Raw genomic sequence first — 20,396 nt, 5'->3', positions numbered from 1 at the left:
TGCGCTGCGTCCTGTGCATTTATGCAGTGCAGTCACATTAGATTTGAGATAAGCACATAATTTTATTGTGTCCATGTGGTATTATACTAAGTCGACAGTCATGTTTAGTATCACTTTAGTATTATATTAGTATGTACATTGTACAGTGTCGACTACTTGCAGGACCAATGGAGGTGTTAGTTCGGAAGCCACCGGTGTTCACGGTCGAACCGGAGCCATTGTATCAGAGAAAGGTAAGGATACTTTAAGAAATTCAATACACATTTTATGAAACCTTAGCTATATAAATCATTATCGTCATTTTTATTATTGAATTTCATTTTCAACATTATAATCAGCCGTTTCCACGTTAGGCTACGATGAAAAACCATGAATTTGAAGTTCTCTGTAGCATGCACTGTCGAACTCGATCGATGTCAAAATAAAGACGAATATGGGGCATTCTCTTATTATCGCCATCTCGACCGAGGCGGCGAAGCCCCAAAAACTATCTTTCCGTTCAATTCCACAACAAATCCAGGTGGGAGAATCAGTGGAGATGCACTGCGAGGCACAGGAGGCGGAGGGGACGCAGCGGCCGAGCGTTGTGTGGCGGCGGCGGGACGGCCTGCCGCTGCAGAAGAGCAGGGTGCGGGCTCTCGCCGGCAACATCACCATAGACACTCTGAGGAGACAGGACTTCGGGATATACCAGTGCGTCGCTTCTAATGAGGTGAGGAAGAATAGAGATTATCACGTCTAAGCGGGACCATTGACGAGCAATTCCATTTCGCAATAATAAGTCGTATTACGTAATATTATTAACCGTCTAGGGCTAATATTGAACATCGCGCGCCTTTGTCGAATAAACTGTTCAATAAAATTAAGGCGTGATATAAAGTAATCAATACATCAATGCTGCCGCCTGTAAATTCTTAATACCTACCTAATTTTTTATCATTCCTAATTTTATATTTCCTTCCTAACATTAGAATCGCTACTTTTCTTGACTAATTCCCTGTTCATATTTCGGGGAAACCTACACGAAAGAATTATACATTTTTCTTTACATAAATGCAGCAGGGATCGCTAAATATTTATATATTATGTACCTACTGTAAAAGATCGTATCATTATATGGCTAGCCGTAAGGAGGCGGCGAAAATAAAGTTACATTACACTCATACATGGGCGTATCGATCATGTTGACGTCCCATGTTGAGTATATTATCTAGTACTTTTATTTATAAAAATTGCAAAAATTCGTTTTCTTAAAACGAATTTTAAAACTACTTTTTTCTTAAAACTACTCCTCCAGGTGGCGACTATAGTAGCGGACACGCAGCTAGTGATCGAGGGCACGCAGCCGCACGCGCCGTACAACGTGTCGGGGACCGCCACGGAGTTCCAGGTGACGCTGCGCTGGCAGCCTGGGTACGCCGGCGGCCCCGACTACAAGCAGGACTACACCATCTGGTACCGCGAGGCCGGCTTCTCCGAGTGGACCAAAGTGCCTGTCACGCCGTCGGGAGCTACCTCGGTAAGGGTTGGAGAAGTCATTGAACCTTATAGACAGGGAGGATGCTGCGTGCGGACAAAATGAATGAATGAAAAGTCAGGTTGACAATTCTTCACGAAATTAGCTATTTTGCTTTTTCCTTATATTTTTGATTATCGATCTATCTATATTATGTTTTGAAAGCATAGCCCGGATAACAAGTAACTACTGTGGGGAGTTAATTGCAATCAGCTTGAATGTTTTATTGACTATTGTTCAGGTAACAATAAACCGGCTGCAGCCAGGGACCACGTACGAGTTCCAAGTGAACAGCAAGAACACCATCGGCGAGGGGATGATGAGCAAGGCAATCACCATCAGGACGCTAGGTAGGATAGTAATCAGAGAAGTTGAGTCAAAGGCAGATGGCGGATTTACTAATTTGGACGTGTTATATTGTCAAATCCATCCGATAGCTCACAACAAGTCACAGCCAATATTAAATTGACACAATCCGACCAAATGCCGTAGGTCCGTCAACTGCCTATGAATGGATTTCTTCGATGGTACATTAGAGCAATAATTGGAACATTGGCAATAACGTAGATGTGGTGCAATTATATGGTGATGGGCAATTTAATGTTTGCCGTTGATTTAATTAACAATGCATATTGATGATTAATAATAATAATTATCGTGATTGAGTGATGAATAATTTACGAGAGTGTTATGACTTATGAGATATGATACACCTAAAGCTGGCTAAAACATGTATTCCATGAAGTATGCCCTGCCATACGGGTTGCTGGCTATGTAAGGATACACAAACCAAGCGTTAAACAAGCGTTTAACGAGTGGTTTAATGATTTAATTTTAAAAGGTCATTTACATTCACAGCACATTGTAAGTAAGACGTGTGCTTTTAAATCCAAAAACTAGATATGCTCACTAGAGAGCATTCTAACGAACAAATTAGTAAGGCCCATTTCTTTTATGTACTTACCTCAAATCTGGAACAAAGAATAGAGGTGACAAATTGGGTCCTTAAAGTATTCACAAGCACGCATCTCATCAGTTCGTAGCGTTAGTAATTTTCAGGTTGCTGCTGTAGTAGTGTACTAACAAATTGTTGGTTTTGTAGATGTAGGTGCTAAACCGAAGGCGCCGCCTACGCCCCCTGGGCCCGTCGACGAAAAGATATTCCAAAACGCACCGGAAGGCTCGGGTACACACTAACTTATAAACATAGTTGTTGATTTGACTCATCATTAACCATTTAGCTACTAAACAATTAAATATTTTGAAGTATAAAGTTACAAATGAGTTGCACGTCGCTTTAAACTCTAACAATTAAATGTTATTATATAATTTTCTTAAAATGTTTAACTTCATTTAAAACACAGGATAAACAAGGTAATTTTCATACTTATGCCATGGCCCATGATATTTTGAAACGTGCCTTATAATGCCTGTAAAAGTAGCCGTATGTAGTACGTTGTATTTTGTAAGTATTCTGTTATAATTCGTTTTTACCACGTATTCATCCTTGACTTAGTCAACATCATCATTTGTGGCCTTGAGATAGAGCGAGAGGAGAAGCCGTTGCCGTTTATAAAAAAAAAAGAATCGTTCGAAATTTAAACATTCTCCAGCTCTATTCTTAAGGCTGAAGTCTCTACAGCAATGCTAATTGACTTAACCATACAGGTCCGAAGTCCGGTCCACCTCGCAACCTGACCGTGACGGAGGTGCACAACGGGTTCCTGATCACGTGGCAGGCGCCGCTGGAGCGCTCCAACCTCGTCCAGTACTACACCATCAAGTACCGGACGGACGCGCAGTGGAAGACGCTCAACCGGGGACAGATAAGACCGGAGGAGACCAGCTACTTGGGTACGTCCAGTAAACATACATACACCAGCAAAATGTTTTATGTATGCTATGTAATTTTAAAATTTTGTAGAGCAAAAAAAATGTTCAGAATTTACTATCAAGGTTCTACCTACTAGATCTAGTCGAGCCTCTAAACAATATACACGTTAATTAATAACTCCTAAATGTCATCAGAATATGTTCATGTTTGGGGGACAGTGTAGAGCCGCTGTAAAATATTGGTTATGATATGAGCATGGCTGGTCTCTGATATGAGCAAACCTGCATACATGCAACAAAATAAGTCTAAAATGTCACGTTCTACATACTCTTATAGTGCTGACTACGATATTCTTTGATATGGTTGACTCATCCGTAACAGCCTTGCGCGTCGTCAATATACTCGTGCGACATATTTTGTTAACCTGGCTTAACCTGGCTCTGCCTTCCCACTTTTTACTCGTGCGTCATATCGTTTTCTTCAATTATTTCCATCGATTTCCAGTGAAAAACCTGGTGGGCGGTCGTACGTACTACTTCCGCGTGCTGGCCAACTCCGCCACCAGCTACGAGAGCTCGGACGAGGTGAAGTTCCCGGTGCCGGCGCGAGTCAAGCACAAGGCGATCACCGCCGGCGTGGTCGGCGGGATCCTCTTCTTCATAGTCGCGATCATCCTCTCGGTGTGCGCTGTCAAGATATGCAATAAGCGTAAACGACGCAAGCAGGAGAAAGGTAGGCGCTGACGCGGCCGCGGCCCGCTCCGCACAGCTATCCCCTTCCCTAGACGAGTGGTAGGTCCCCACGATGTGGGGTAGCCGCGTGGTAGACCCGCCATATTGTCGGTGACAAAGCAGAATCATCTCACCCGTTCATATCATCGCTAGCTGTAGTTTGGTTATGTGTGCTGTGCATGTTCTGTGTGGAAATCACTTGATAGGTATAAAAAATCCAAAATATTGATTGAAAGCTGGAAACATTAAGGGAAACAAAAAGTTTTAAAGAAAACGAGATTATGTGACAGGTTTAAGGGTTCCAAAATTTTCCATTGTCAGATACTAAAATAACCATAAGTACTTATTATATTTATATAAAAATTTGACACACGAAATTATGCACATAATCATATCAGTTTAGCTAATAGCTATTACTTTCTTTAATCTCCTTATATCTTAATAATAGGTGCATCAAAGTGTTATTGAACATTGAGTAATATGATAACTTTTAGCAGCCTAGTTTCCCTTTTTGTGTGTTTTGGTGTGATTTGGCTTATTTGGCAAATGTACATGCACCAGCTTCTGCAAAATTTTGTACTATCAAAGAATTTGATTCTAGGAAGATTGCAACCCTAAGTATTTGATATAGTCGCTTTAAGTCAAACCCTATTTCCTCGATGCCACCATCGAGGAAATCGATTCCTAAGCAGTTGACGGACCTACGTCATGTGGTCGGCTTATGTAAATTCAATGTTAGCTGTGATCGGTCGGATGAGTTTGACTCTGAATCAACGCGACCAAATTACTTAGGTCCGCCATCTGCCTAGGAATCAACTTCCCTGATAGTACTTAATACGCTTCATAACGTTTAAAAAAATATTTTATGGTTATAAGTAATACATATTTTGATTACAAATTAATAATTACTAATTATATATTATCTTTGTGTTGTCTGACCACCTATTGTTTCACCACAGTTACAATAATTACGTTATTTTCTTTGCATCACAATTCAAAATTGAATTATTTTGCACGCATGATCAATGTGAACATGGAACGAGTCACTCGTCTGACGGAACCTCACACCGTAATCACTATTCAAGCTTGGCTTTAAAGTTGACAATATGGTACGCGGTGGTATTCGGTGGCGGGTTTTGGTGGTGGTGTGTCGGTGGCGGGCGGCGGCCGCGGGTTCGCCTGGAGCGGCTATACACTACGTTAAAGTTCAGAAATTATTCGGTTGCAGCATACAACATGGTAGCCGCGCGACTCACCGACCTTCGCGCCGCAGACAGCACTCAAGTGCCTTTTAAAAAGTAAGTTCACTGCGAGTCTAATTAAAATGTATAGCTCCAAAGATATATTTATTTTTTGTAGTTGTTTTCCCTAATTTTGTAATAATAACGAGCTTTTGCCCGCGGCTTCGCTCGCGTTAAGAAGTATTATTATATACAAACTTTCATCCCCTATTTTAGCCTCTTGGAGGTGGAATTGATCAAAATCCTTTCTTAGCGGATGCCTACGTCATAATATCTACCTGCATGCCAAATTTCAGCCCGATCGGTCCAGTGGTTTGGGCTGTGCGTTGATATATCACCATGTCAGTCAGTCACCTTTGAGTTTTATATACACACACTGGCAAAATTAGCGGAACATTGGTAAAAAGGGCCAAAACTTGAACTCAACTGGGCCGGGCTGTCTGAAAGCCTTTTTTATAGCTTCTAAGCTCATTCAAGAAATAAAATATTGAACAAAACTGGCAAGTTGACAGGTTTTTATAGCAATTATACCCTAATAAGTGTTTTTCGATTATTGACGTTGTAAGTGTTCCTGATAAGAATGGCGTTTTAGCGGGGTGCAAGGTATGCTCAGCTCATTTGATTGTTTGGTTTTTGGAAGAACACATTGCTTAGATACAAAATTAGTGATTTCCCAGCATCTGCGACAGCTAGAGCTGTAACCACGATAGAGAAAGGTGACACCTACCGTTCGGTCAGTCAGGCCTTAGGTGTGTCGGCTTCCGTGGTTCATCGTAACTTTCAAGGCTTCAGAGAGACTGGATCTTACGTTCGGAGACGAGAACAAGGCAGATATCGGGTGACAATGGTTCAGAATGACCATTTTGTAAGGAAACAAAACTTAAGAAATCGACCTCAAACTGCTATGCAGACACGAAACCTGTCGGAACAGGTCCAAGATGAACGTGTAAGTGATTGTACAGTAAGAAGAAGACTCAAATAAGTTAAATTAAACTCAAAAGTGCCAGCAAGGGCACCAAAACTTGAGACAGGACACCGAAGAGCCAGGCTAAGATTTGCGCGTGAACATCAAAATTAGACAAGTGAGTGAAATCTTGTGCTGTACAGTGATGGGAGCAAATTCTGTGTACATTGTATTGACAGGCGATAAAGAATGTGGATAAATCATAAGGAAAGCTACAGGCCATCAAACTTACCGGAAACAGTGGCCTATGATGCAGGCTTCGTAATGGTTTGGAGTTGCATATGATTTGGAGCCCGCATGGAGCTGATGATTATAGATGATGGTACTTTGACAGTACAGAGCTATAGCACCGACATCCTGGAACTGCATGGTGTGCCTTTTACACAGTTTTAGGTAGTTATTTTCAATTTTATGTGCGTCCATAGAGTAAGAAAATCGGGCATTATTACCTAAACGATGCTGGCGTAGCCCAGGTGGAGAGGCCAGCGTGGTCTACGGATGTGGATCCGATTGAAGACGTGTGGCACATCAATGGGTGAACGGTACGAGTTAAAACTCCAGCTCCAAAATGAGTCCAGGAGCTCGAGTTGGCGCTACTGGAGGAGTAGGAGAATATCCCACAGGAAATGATTGACAATTAAAATGCAAGCATGGAATGGCGTATCCAGGCCCTCTTGAGATCCATAGAAGGCATTACACCAGCATTACACGCTTTTAACATGGCATTTCTTTAATAAAAATGAAGAATTTATCTTAAAAACTTACTACTGAAATTTATAAGATTTTCTTAATTTTTTTATTTTTGCTGATTTTTTTCTGTTTTTCACGTTTTTATGCCCTAAATTTATAATAAATTTATTTTTTAATAATCAATTAGTAAATAAATAAATAAATATATAAAAATCAGTGGACAATTAAAAAAAAATTGAAAATTTTGTTATGTTCCTCTAATTTTGCCGGTGTGTTTATATACGAGCTTTTGCCCGCGGCTTCGCTCGCGTTAAGAAGTATTATTATATACAAACTTTCATCCCCTATTTGAACCCCTTGGGGTTGGAATTTATCAAAATCCTTTCTTAGCGGATGCCTACGTCATAACATCTACCTGCATGCCAAATTTCAGCCCGATCCGTCCAGTGGTTTGGACTGTGCGTTGATAGATCACTATGTCAATCAGTCAGTCACCTTTGAGTTTTATATATATAGATAGAAGATAGATATTAAATTATAAAAGTTAGAGATGCTTACTCAATGAAATATTTTTCTATTCTTCATTGCTATCGCTCAACAGGAAATCAGGTCAGTTTACATTCGTATTTGAAACATAATCTAGAGTGCTTTAAAAGCTTATCTGGAGTCGAAATTCCAGAAAACCGTGTAACGTGTACCTTTGTTCCGACAGATTTAGAGAAAGCGGAGTATCGAGTATAGTGCAGTGCCTGCGCTTCACTGCCAACTGGATCTGGCCGGCGTCGCGGTGCGGCGAGGAGGTGTACTGGGGCGGCGTGCGCGTGTCGCCGGCACCGCGCCCCTCCCCCGTGCCCTCCCTCGCGCCGTCGCCCGCGCCCTCCGCTGCGCCCTCCTCCTCCGACGACGGCGGGTTCCTGCCTCGCTGCCGCGCGCCGCTGTCTCCGGCCGCCGCGCCGCCGCTGTTCCGCGCCTCCTCGCCCGCGCTCGCGCTGCACTGGCCGCCCTGGCCGCCGTGGCCCGTCTGGGCGCCCGCCTGGACGCCCTGGTCGCCGCTCCACATCTCCGACCTCAGCTCGGTGCCCTTCCCCAGCTCCGCCGACGGCTCGTTCCCGACGCCCCCCTCGTTTCTGCTGCGGCAGGCCCGTCTCGGCCCCGAGGCGCCGCCCCATAGACTGGGCGGGGGCCCGCTCGCCCGGCCCCGCGCCCGACCGGTGGCGAGGCACGGCCGCCCGCGCGCCATCACGGAGCACGCGCTCCCGCCCCCGCCCCCGCACGAAGCGTCCCCGGAGAGCCGATCGTCGTCGAGCGGCTTCGGCAGTAAGAACGCGTCGTCGCAGCAGAACCGCAGCAGCCGCGCCGGCAGCGTTGGCGAGTGGCGGCCGCCGCCGTACCGCGCACCGCCCGCGCCGCCGCCGCCGCCCGCGCGGCCCGGCTCGGGCGAGGCGGCGGACGGCTCGGTGGATGTGCACTACGAGTGGGACCGCGCCACGCGCACGCCCACGCCGTCCACGCCGGAGAGGGCGCGCGCGCGACCGTCGCGCGACGACGTGGAGGCTCGCGTGCGCGCCATGAAGGAGGAGTTCCTGCAGTTCCGCAAGCGGCAGGCGCTGCGGCGGCGCTCGCCCGAGCCCGCGCCCGCCGAGACCGTGTGCTGACCCGGCCCGCCGGCCCGCTGGCCCCAGGCCCGCCGCCCGCCGGCCGCACCCACCCACCGATATCGAGCGAACGTCGAGCGTCTCGCGGAGCCCTTCCGTCCGACTCCCGGGTGGCGCGTATCGAGCACCGATAATGATTTTTTTACACGAGAATATTATATTTATTCCGCGCATCGGCCGGTAGACGTCGTCGGCATTTTATACCGTACTCCGAACGAGAGCGTGGGTCGGCGGAGGGCTCCGCGACGACGGAACGTCGGTTAGTTTCGTTTTTTGTTGTTTAAGTTAAGGCTGATTTAGTAACTGTTACGACACCTAATCGTTAAGTAGTGTGTTAATTTTTGTACGTACTATTTATTTTGGATGATACTAATTTAAACTATATACATAAGTAATATAATATCGGGCGCTGTCGTACTGAGATACTTATATAACGTCAATCTCTCCTGTCCCACCTCGTGCGGCCAGACCGACCGCGGTCGCTGGAGCACCTACTAATTAAATCACTAATAATTTAGACGAGATTCAGCCCCAATCCGGCCGGCTGAACCGCTAATATAGTGTATATACTACATATTATATATAAATGTGGATGCAGTGGCGCGTCTAGTCGCATCGGCGGTTCTCCTAGTTACCTAGTGTCAATTAAAAATGTTTGATATCAGCGGCGAGTGAACAATGAGCTGCCGTCCCGTCGCGGCCGCGCGACGTGGTCGCCTCGGAATCGCCTCGCAGCGGGCTCGGGCCTCGCGGGCGGGCCGCCGGTGCGCCTGCGCGCCACCTAAACGCTTTAGGTATGAGCGGGGAGGCATCCACGGCGCCGCTCATACCACTTATATTACGTAGTTAATTATAACGTACGATTAATACCTAGTTAGACCGCACGCGTTCGGACCTCTACGCGACGCTTTCTTTCTTACCCTCACGTTTATTCTCATATTATACCCCACTCGACTTTCTTACGGACGACTCGTCTGCACCGATTTTATCTAAGCATAGAGTCGAGCCGAACCGCGTGCAGTCGTCTTATTAATATATTACGAGCCGGCAGGATAACGTTAGCTAGCCGTAGGGTTCGCCGAGTGCCGAGTCGCCGAGTCGCCGCTCGCCCGGGACTCGAGCCGATCGACGTTCGATGTCGTACATGAAGTTTTTTTAGTACAAATTAATTTTTTATTCCTCGAGTACCTACCTACTTTGTTTGTGTTGAAATTGTAAATATGTAAAAATATATTAGATAATATATTATACACTTATTTATTTAGATATCATAAAATTATGATCGAAAATATTACGAATGTTGCTAGTATTTGTGATGCACGTATATAATATAGATAATAGAAGGAGCGGGGATCTGGAGGTATCGTAAGTTATTCTAAAAGCGAGTCTGTCGACGGGTCGTCGGATCTTTGCTGTCGTATGTTTTCATTTCTCGGTTTTCACTGCCCCCTGGCCAGCCTGGCACACTGCGATTCCAAGTGGCGTGCGGTCCTCGCTGTTTTACGTTTTGTTTGTTTTGTTGAAATTAATTTATTTCGTTGATGATACGTGGAGCCAGGAAAATTGTATATTTTACTGTATATCTATCGGAGTCGGGACTAAAGATTGTTAGAAAGTGAAAGTCAGTTTCAAAGTCACGGCGAGTAGGTAATGGCTGCGATCAGAAAATATGTCAGTAAGGTTACTAAACACAATATAAACCGTGGTGCCATAAAATAGGCTTAAATAATTCAAAAATATTATATCATTAACTTTGTACCTTTCAAGGCTACTCATAATTATTGTTACTTTACTTCTGTTTTAGGTAGAGCTCGCGTGCTCTACCTACCTATCGAACGGATCCATCGTGGCAGCTAGAGAAGCGCTATTTGTCAAACCAAGTGCGAAATATACACATAGAGAAGTCAAAATTCTGGTCTCATTCGAAATAGACAAAAAGCAGACCTCTGAAACAGAGACACCGGCCATCGTTTGTCTCTTTCTAGAGAGAGGTGATTAACGAGAGTTTTTGTTCTCTACGTGTACGGGAAGTCTCGCTGTCTCGCGCACCCCACCCCAACGTTCACCAGTCAACACGAAGACTGCTCAGTTTTATCATTCGTATGGCCGTCGAGGTCGTTCTATCAGATCATTCGGAGGAGTCGATTCAATAACGTAAGAACTCGAGAGTAAGTATAAAATGTACGCTTTAAAGAAATTGAAGTAATTTACTGATAATATATACATAGGTAGATATTGTAAGATAGATGTTACGTGCGCGTGTGAGGGAGTGGTAGGTACCCGCTAGGTGTACGCGTAACGCCCCTCGCCGGCGCTCGAGGCTCGCGGTCGGCGTGCTGTCCCCGGGAAGGTCGTCACCGCCGCCTCGCGGGGCGAGCGGGCGCGGACCGGAGCCCCGGGCGCGCGAGGCGGCCCCGATGTAGCACGAGCGATGAGCATCAAACTCAGGTCACTGCCGGTGTAGGATAAGCAGCGGTATATTCACTCAGTAGACGTTCGTTTTGTTACTTTGGATTTTGTAAGTGATACTCGCCTAGAATAAAGTTTTTAGAACGTTAGTGGAACAGTTTCGTGCAATAATACGTCATCGATCGGTAATACTAATGTATATCATAATTAACGTGCTCAATATTTTCGACTGACCAAACTATATTACTAAATTGAGACTAAATTATTTTAGTTGCCGGGTCGAGTAGTCGCTTGAGTTAAATTTGACTATATTCTAAAATAGAGCGTAAAACTGTATGTGTTTCTGTCCGTGAGTGTCGGCCTTCGACGTAGTGTCGGTCGTATAGCACGTTACTCCAAAAATGTGCACTGGGTTGAGGACGTTCAGTGTGAGAACATATTGTAGAGTTCTGCCGATCGCCGATGCCGATCGTGCGTCTGCGCACGGTAACGTAGGAGAGTTTTGTAACCGACGCCCAGTGGACGTTTTTCTCAGAATCGGAAGGAATAAATTTAGCTCAAGCCATGTGATATCTAGTCGATTTCATGTAATATTGCCTGCCTATCGGTCAGACCAACTGATGTAAGAGTATTCATACGAACGGAAGTAGTCTAGAGGATATTTGCGTTGTCACTCGAGAAACTAGCGTAACGTTTTCACCAGTACTATAATTATATTTAAACAAATTGCTGCTTAGAAAGCACTCCTCGTTTAACCTAAATGAAACATAGGTGCACCTCAGGTCAGTTGATATTTTCTATAGACTAAAATGAAAAAGATAGCAATATATTAGATTAATGTAAGTTAATCGTATATACAATGAGTTTGTAAAATAAAGGAGTTATTATGTGCACATTGGCAGGAGTGTCGCGGCGGCCGGCGGCCTGCGGCCCGGGGCCCAGCGGGCGCGGCGCCGCGGCACCAGTACTAAACATAATGCACAGTCTCAGCACGTCACGCGGCATGTACACTATACAAAGCACACGTACAGCCGGGGACAGGCCCTAAGCACCACTTTTGATCCTTATTACCGAGTAGTAGGCCCCAAAAGTGATGCACCGGACCCGTCTCCGCCTGCACCGTGTGCGAGGTCGCGGCTCTCGCACCTTAATCTCCAAAAACAATCCGAACTACGTTCGCCTTGACAACAAGAGAAATGCACAAGCCACATTTTGTATAAATCGAAGTATAATTTTGTTTTAGAATATTTTTAGTTGTAAGTGTTGAGATCAGTGTTTACTGTGTAAGCACACGAACGATTCAATTCAAAATATGAAATACAATAACGTTGCTATGATTTAACTCTGTGTATTATTTAAATCCCCGTTTATAACCTTTTCGACTACTTGAAAACTAAGTAAACCTTAGTGCTAAAAATGTAGAGCAATTGAAAAAAGAAACCTGAAGATTTTAAGGTGATCTGAAAAAAAAAGTCTTTCAAATAAGTTCGATGCATGTTGCAGAGATGTAAAGAAACAATATCATAGAAACATAAAAAATATATAAGTAACTATAGGTAAGTACTTAATGATTTTCAGCATTGGCTATACATACAGTCTGTCAAAAAAGTCATGAAATTAAAAAGTGGCAACATCGTAGTGTCATCCCTTTCAAATCAATCTAGGAAAAAAGGGATGACACCACGATCGCGATGTTGCCACTTTTTAATTTCATTACTTTTTTTGACAAACTATACGAAACACACAACAGATATACACAATCTGTGAAAATTTCAGAAGTCTAGATGTAGCGGTTCTTGAGATACAGCTTGATGACATGCAGACAGACAGACAGACAACGAAGTCTAATAGGGTCCCGTTTTTACCCTTTGGGTACGGAACCCTAAAAAGCTCTAATATTAATTATTTTTAACATGAACCTCATCGTATACAATCAGACCTACATTATATGGCTTAGTTTACATGCTTATTTATTAATTTTTTGTACATGAATGCCGTAAATAGGTACTTGTGTTCGTGACTTTACATACCAACACAGAACCTTGCTCTCAGTCCAAGCCCCCACGATGAATATTCATCATTTTAATGACTCTTTATCTAGGATATCTTTATTCATTTCTCAAGTACGCGCTTTTGTAAAAAAAAATAAACGCTCCTCGAGCAGATAGAGCGACAAGGCGGAAGTTATTAGTCGATACGTGGTGCACTGTATTTAAATACAAATGAAAACCGTTTCGGCGCACTCTACCATCCAACATTCCACAAATGTTCGTTATTTGAATTTGAAAAATCCGATTTTAAAAATCATGTTTCCCGGCGAGTTTTCAGCCAAAATTATATATTTCCTGGGTAATTTAAATGACAAGGAACTTTTATTCCGCTCTTAATTCCTGTAGTACCTAATGCGTTGACTTTTTAGGATTGTGGGTGTGTGTTTTATGCGAAGAGGCTGAGATGCGCTACGGGGAGGAGTGGTTGTATTTTTATGACGACAACGGCACCCAGCACGTCATGAATTTTTCTTCGGAGCCAGTTGATAGTAGAGACATGTTTTACGGCGAGATCTATTTTGATTTATATACCAGGTAGGTAGGTAGCAGGCAGGCAAGTATGTACTATGTACACAAAAAAGAAGAAAAGTTTATTTACTTTATGTACTTACAAATTTCATAAAGATTCGTAAGTACATAAAGTCAGTATTTATAGAAGACACTTTTCACTAGCGTTTCATGACAAAACAGCTATCTACTACCGAAACCTTCTCCTTATACTTTCAGACACAACCCCTTAGAACCTGAAGCCTTATCGATACCCGAACCCGACAAACTCATGGAGAGTAAATATTTCAATAGCTCGTTAGGCGTCAAAATGGTAACTCACGGCTGGGTAACGAGCGCCAAAGCGCAGTGGATGCAGAACATTAAAAACGCCTTACTACATTACCACGACTTGAACGTGATCACTGTGGACTGGTACGAGTTGTCGAGGAACTCTTTCTATCCTTGGCCGGCGTACAGCACCCGATACGTGGGGAGGGAGATAGCGACGTTTATCGCGGCTCTCGTCAGAAGTTACAACATCACAGGCAGCAGCTTCCACCTCATAGGACATAGCTTGGGCGCCCAAGTCATGGGGTACGCGGGGATGTTCTCCAACGAGACGATACAGAGAATAACAGGTGAGGATTTCACTTGATTTTGCAACCGCTTACTTGGTCCCAAAGATATAGCGACTGAAATTAGCTCAAAACTATCTTATCCCACCAAAAACATTTCTTGTAAAATGTTGCCGAGATGACCAGTGACCACATATTAAGGCTTACCCTGTGAAAAAAATATGAGATCAGCTCATGTAGAGTCAAGCTTCTGAATCTACACGGTCTAACTCTACTGACCCTAACTTCAACAAATTCTACACACCAGTAAATATGTATGGCTTCGCCGTATCGTTTCCGACGCGGAGGTGATGCGAATATGTTTCTGTTAGTACCGAAACAGCCGAGCCATACATATTTACTGAATATGTAGAATTCGTTAAAGTTAGGGTCAGTAGAGTTTAGTACGCCGTGTAGATTCAGAAGCTTGGCTGTACATGAGATCTGATATCTTTTTCACAGGGTTAACCTTATTGTAATCATCTCGGCAACATTTTACAAAAAATGTTTTTGGTGGGATTTCAGTTCTTTTTGTAAGTTGATTCCTGTAAGTAATTATTTAAAGGATTTTTAAATTGGTGAAAGTCCCATATAAACCACTACCCTCCCCCATTTTAAGGGATGGGGGCAAAAGTTACAAGTTTATGATTTTTTTAGTTGGTTGCTTAGATGAATGATTGGTCTCGCGCTCGCGCTACGACTAGATACCGTCGGAGTACTTGAAAAATGCGGCAACAAATAATACGCCTCATCGGGCGTAACCGCGCCAGTCGCGCCGCAAGCTTCGGGTGAGGTAGATGTGCCGATAATTTTCGAAATTTTAGTTACGTCCGTAGCAAAATGCCACTTTGCGTAGTGATACTATGCAATAATAACACTACAAGAAACAAGAAAGGTACTGGCATCACATACCATCAGTAAATATTACATAAATCGTCATAAACACAGAAAAATAATATAAACCTGAAAATTCGGATCGGAGTACCGCTTGATGTTCAGTGTTGCCAATTACCATAAACTAAAAATTCCCAAATTTTTCTGAGATTGTGAATTTTATTTATTTATTTATTATATCTTATTTTTTTATATATACATAGTGGCTGAGTGGATGAGCGCATTAAAATCTCGAGCTAGGGTAGCTGGTTCGAATCCCGCCAACAGAACAAAAAGTTTTCAAAGTTCCTGGATCATGAATGTGTATTAATAAATATGAATTATGAGTATCATATTATAATAAAAATCTTAAATACAGTTTACATTTTATGTAAGTACACAATACAGTAACAAATGAGAAAACAAATTAAACATTTGCTTTTTATGGCTCATTCTAACTTTCGTTAAACTTCCTACCATTGTTTTTGTATTGTTTTCTCATCAATATTGTACCCATTATATTTCGTTGACCTAAACAACGTTGTTATTTTATCGCATTCTTTTCGAATGGACTTTATTCCAATGGTAAAGTTTATCTGGTGATTGAAAAATCAGCACTTACTATACAATAATAATAAATTACAAGACCACAGCAACTAATTTTTCCCCATTGATTGGGCACCAGTTACGTATCTGGCAACCCGATTATCTACGCACACAACAATATTTGTGCATTTTTTTACACACACTACAATATTGAGGTGCCGCATTCGGGAATCTGTGTTTTCTATACAGCGCGGTATCTAGTCGAGCGCGCGCGCGAGACCAATCATTTATCTAAGGTTGGTTGTATACTAAACTGAGATTGTATACCAAATTTCAGCTTTCTATACTCCACTCGGGCTAACTTGTCGCTAGCGGTCATTGACTCCCTGTCAAAAACTTGTCATTTTCCATATAAACCGCGATTGACAATGAAGTGTCAGCTATTGTCAATCGTGGTTTTATATGGAAAATGATAAGTTTTTGACAAGGAGTCAATGACCGCTAGCGACAAGTTAGCCCGAGTGGAGTATAGCACTTCAGGAAATAGCCAAACATTTTGATGATCATCAGTGTGTCAGTGACGAAATCGGTGTATTTTAGATATCTATAAAATCTAAAGTTGAGCTATTCAATTCAACAATTTAGAGTTTGTATGTTTAATAATTAGTCCACTATTCGGAAACCAACTCTATGACGGTTCAAAAAACGACGAAACACTTCGAGAAAAGGTAGACCCTTGCGCTTCTCTTGACTCATCTCGGCGGGTGCACCCATCTATGTGGATTTTCAGAAAATCTTCATAATATCATTTACCGTTAACGACAGGTTTAGATCCGGCGCGACCTCTGTTCGAGGTTCCGGAGATGCCAGTGGACTACTGCCTCGACCGCACCGACGCGTACTTCGTGGATATCATACACACGTGCGGCGGCGTCTACGGGTACAGGAAGAGTTACGGCCACGCAGACTTCTACCCCAACAGTGGGATGCCGGCCCAACCAGGATGTTCAGACATATCGGCTATTATGGGTAACACATAAAAATTAAGAAAATCCTAAACTTCAAATTCGTGATTTTTAACAATATGAGTAGGTATCTCATAAATAACCACAATAGTATTGAAGGTGAGGTAAAAATTAACAATATTTAGTTACTGACTTTAAGTTCAAATAATTCCTAAATGTAAAGTGATATTTTAGACTTTAGTCCATAATTGTTGTCACGGTGTGTCGGGGGACCGACAACAGCGACTTTTGCATTTTGTATCGTGTCTCGGTTCGGTTCGCTGTGAACCGAATATGTATTACTTGGTACTACTAATATATTTTCTGTGGTATTACCCTTATACTATAATGTTATGACTTACGTGAAATCAAACATCTTCTTACATATTTAGCGGTCCCCCGACTCACCTTGACAACAATTATGGACTAAAATATCACTTTACACTTAAAAAAATATTTAAACTTATACCCCCTTACTAATAAACGCTGTATATAAGCTTTGAATAGTTATACAGTGTTTAGTCTTCTTCAATCCATTAAAAATGTCACTTGTGTGACAGGAACAAAACACTGTATAACTATTCAAAGCATAAACGCCGTTTATTAGTAAGGGGGATAGTCAGTATAATATATTATTTCATTACTTTTTAGAGTTGTTTGGCGGTCTTTTTTTTTTAATTTCCTTATTTAATTTTATTTCATGCTTTTTAAACTTGTGTTGGTTAGGTGTAGTGCAGAATAATTCCTATCAACAGGATCATATCCCAATGAATACCATCTATGAATACGTCCTCTTGGATGCGGCCGTCAATATGAGTCCAAACATGAAACCTCCACTTTGGGATCATATGTAGCTCGGCTCCTATAGAATCCAGGTGATGCTGCAACAGCAGCATGCAAATATTTACTGTTTATCTACGGGAGATCGCAGACGACAGACTTTTTGTGCGATCAAGTCTGCGGCGCCCATACAGTCAGCATGGCGCGGCCATGCCGACTGTTTGGGCGCCGTTTGGGGACTTACTAGTCTTACTAGTTGTCGCAATTAAAATGAGCTCAAACACGAAACAATTGCTCGAAGTTGGTGAGGAGTTGGGTTTACCAGGTGATGCTGCAGCACCAGGTAAACTTTCCATTGATGTATATATATTCATAAATGTCACGAACGGTAATGCAAAATATAAAGCCCACCAAACGATAGCAAGTTGCTACTCGCCCCTTCACGAACCAGATGAACCGCGATTTTCCAGCACTGAGCAGGCTGATGATGATGAACTATGACACGTCAAACTTATAACACCCTCTTTTTGTCGGGGGTTAAAAACAAAATTTGAGCGACCGAACTGGTATTGAATGCCTCCCTCTCACCCCGCAACTCTCTCCGCTCCACGTTTAGGTATGAAACTCGTGAGCATTAGCGACCGATCGCTCTTGTAGGGGGAGGGGGGAGCGGCTGCCCCATGGACATCAATGATATTGGAACAAGATTATTAATTACATTAAATACATATTTCAGAATCATGCAGCCACGGTCGAGCACCGGAGTTTTTCGAAGAATCCATCTCACATGAACCTGGCACCGGTTTCTTAGCGTACCCCTGCGAGAACTGGGACAAATTTGACAAAGGGGAGTGTAAAGAAAACGCCACGAACATGGGATACCCCGCAACCGAGGACAGCCGTGGAGACTATTTCCTACACACTAGTGACACTCCGAAATATGCCGAAATTGATAAAAAATATAAATATTAATTATATTGTTGAATTTTAATTTTGAATCCTTTTAATGTCGCTAGATATTTTATTATTTACTTTACAAGCATCGTAAATCATAACCAGAAATATGATGAGGGCAACAGACAGTCACCAAAGAATCCGCCACCACCAAAAAATTTTCCAACTCAGTGGAAAAAAGCACGTATAGTACCCGTATTTAAAAAAGGTGATAACAGTAATGTGAAGAACTATCGTCCTATATTTATCCTTTCCACTTTTGCAAAGGTATTTGAGTCTATTGTATGTCCAATTTTAGTTGAACATACTAAAACACTAATTTGTAGTCAACATGGTTTTCAAAATAAAAAATCAGTAATTACAAACCTACTTACATTCTTAACTCCTGTATTCGAAGATGTAGATAATGGCAAGCAGGTGGACGCGGTCTACACTGACTTCGCAAGTGCATTTGACCTTGTAGACCACAATATCTTGATTAAAAAATTAAGAGACCAATATGGTATTGATGGTAGCATGCTCATGTGGTTCAAATCGTACCTATACCATAGAGAACAATCTGTAGTGGTCAGTGGGCATGAATCAGTAAAATATTTGGCGACGTCAGGTGTACCGCAGGGTTCTCACTTGGGTCCAATTTTGTTTCTGCTGTTCATAAATGACATTGTACATAGTATCCATCATTTCCATAGCTCATTGTTTGCTGACGATATGAAAATATCTTTACAGATAAATAGTGCTTCCGACTCGACTTTTGCAGTCCGATTTAGATCGCATCTACCTATGGTGCCGCGATAATCGAATGAAATTGAATGCCTCTAAATGCCAGCACATCGTGTTTAGTAGAAAAAGAAAGGTTGTTCCTACACGCTACAACATAAATGGGGTTGATATCGTTTTTTCTCCAACTGTAAGGGACTTGGGCATAATACTTGACACCAAACTGAGTTTTATTCCTCATTTTGACTACATTATTAACAAAGCTGCTAAAACTCTTGGATTTGTGAAGCGCAGTTCAAAAGAATTTAAAAGCCCTCAGACTAAAATTGTGTTATTTAAGAATTTTGTTCGTAGTATCCTTGAATTCGGAAGCATAATATGGAACCCCCTGTACAATGTTCATTCGCAACGCATTGAGTCTCTTCAACGCTCGTTCACCAGAAACCTGGCATATGTGACTCCGAACATTAACAAAAGATGCTCATATGATGACAGGCTGACTGCATTTAATATGAATACTCTCGCACATCGCCGACGTATGATGGATTTAGTTTTTCTTCAAGAAGTAATTAAAGGCCAAACGCCATGCCAAGAATTTCTCGAAAGAATAACCTTTACAGTCCCCAAACTATCATTCCGTCGTAATCCTGGTGTGTTCCATATACTGAGATACAAAACTAACCTAGGCAAAAACAGCCCAGCCCAACAGACTGCCTCAAACTTACAATGATTGGCATAAGCTATTAGACTTAGATATTTTTTATGACCAACGCACGTCGTTTAAGAAAAAACTATTGACAAGAAATGTAAATAATGATAATAAACTTTAATCAATGCAATTCATTTTATGATAACTTTGACATTATTTTCAATTTATTTAACAATAATTTTTAATCAATATTTTGACTATTATTTTATTTTTGGAATTATTTTTATTTTATTAATGTTATTGGTAACTTATTCAATTTTTTACATCAATTTTACTTTTTTACAATTATATTTTATTAAATTTTTTTAATCATTTTTACATTTTTCTAATGAAATTATAATAATAATTAGATCACTCTTAAAATAATTGCATGTCCTTTTGAATTTTTAATTTTATGTAGACTTACTAAATTATTGTTTACTTATTAACTTAATTTTGATTGTTTAATTGAATTTATCTAAAATGTTGTGCATATCTATAAGTGATGTAAACACTAGCTCTTATTTATTGAATGTTGGCTAAAATGTAAGTGTTTATATTGTTGATGTGCATAAATAAATAAATAAATCCGCAAAATATGGTGCTAAATCATAAATGTCTAAAAGGAGTCATCATA

General features: G+C 41.9%; 2 protein-coding genes across 9 annotated transcripts in view; both read left to right on the top strand.

Annotated features, from left to right (window-relative positions):
- LOC121735368 (protein turtle) overlaps positions 1–9,846 on the top strand; it is a 110,257-nt gene extending 100,411 nt beyond the window's left edge. For 4 of the 8 annotated variants that reach the window (XM_042126206.1, XM_042126188.1, XM_042126196.1 and 1 more), the window contains 9 exons: positions 163–233; positions 521–712; positions 1,298–1,519; positions 1,758–1,866; positions 2,619–2,702; positions 3,185–3,370; positions 3,855–4,082; positions 5,310–5,379; positions 7,689–9,846. In XM_042126206.1, coding sequence (XP_041982140.1) covers positions 163–233; positions 521–712; positions 1,298–1,519; positions 1,758–1,866; positions 2,619–2,702; positions 3,185–3,370; positions 3,855–4,082; positions 5,310–5,379; positions 7,689–8,631 — 2,105 coding nt within the window. In that variant the 3' untranslated portion in view covers positions 8,632–9,846. Of the gene's footprint in view, positions 1–162; positions 234–520; positions 713–1,297; positions 1,520–1,757; positions 1,867–2,618; positions 2,703–3,184; positions 3,371–3,854; positions 4,083–5,292; positions 5,380–7,577; positions 7,586–7,688 lie in introns of all 8 variants that reach the window. The other 4 variants (XR_006036848.1, XM_042126221.1, XR_006036847.1 and 1 more) reach the window with 4 other exon arrangements.
- Positions 9,847–13,437: 3,591 nt separating this feature from the next.
- LOC121735410 (pancreatic lipase-related protein 2-like) lies at positions 13,438–18,373 on the top strand. The gene is made up of 4 exons (XM_042126241.1): positions 13,438–13,625; positions 13,818–14,218; positions 16,439–16,642; positions 18,134–18,373. The coding sequence occupies exons 1-4, from the start codon at positions 13,495–13,497 to the stop codon at positions 18,367–18,369; spliced, it is 972 nt and encodes a 323-aa protein (XP_041982175.1). The 5' UTR covers positions 13,438–13,494; the 3' UTR covers positions 18,370–18,373.
- The last annotated feature ends 2,023 nt before the right edge of the window (positions 18,374–20,396 follow it).

This window comes from Aricia agestis, chromosome 2, assembly GCF_905147365.1.
Source record: "Aricia agestis chromosome 2, ilAriAges1.1, whole genome shotgun sequence".
NCBI classification, from domain to species: Eukaryota; Metazoa; Arthropoda; class Insecta; order Lepidoptera; family Lycaenidae; genus Aricia; species Aricia agestis.
This window is presented reverse-complemented; position numbering and strand designations above follow the sequence as displayed.

Coding starts and splice junctions, on each gene's coding strand:
- LOC121735410 (XM_042126241.1), top strand. CDS start 13,495: ATGCGCTACGGGGAGGAGTGGTTGTATTTTTATGACGACAACGGCACC. Junction 13,626..13,817: donor TATTTTGATTTATATACCAG/GTAGGTAGGTAG, acceptor TTATACTTTCAG/ACACAACCCCTTAGAACCTG. Junction 16,643..18,133: donor AGACATATCGGCTATTATGG/GTAACACATAAA, acceptor TACATATTTCAG/AATCATGCAGCCACGGTCGA.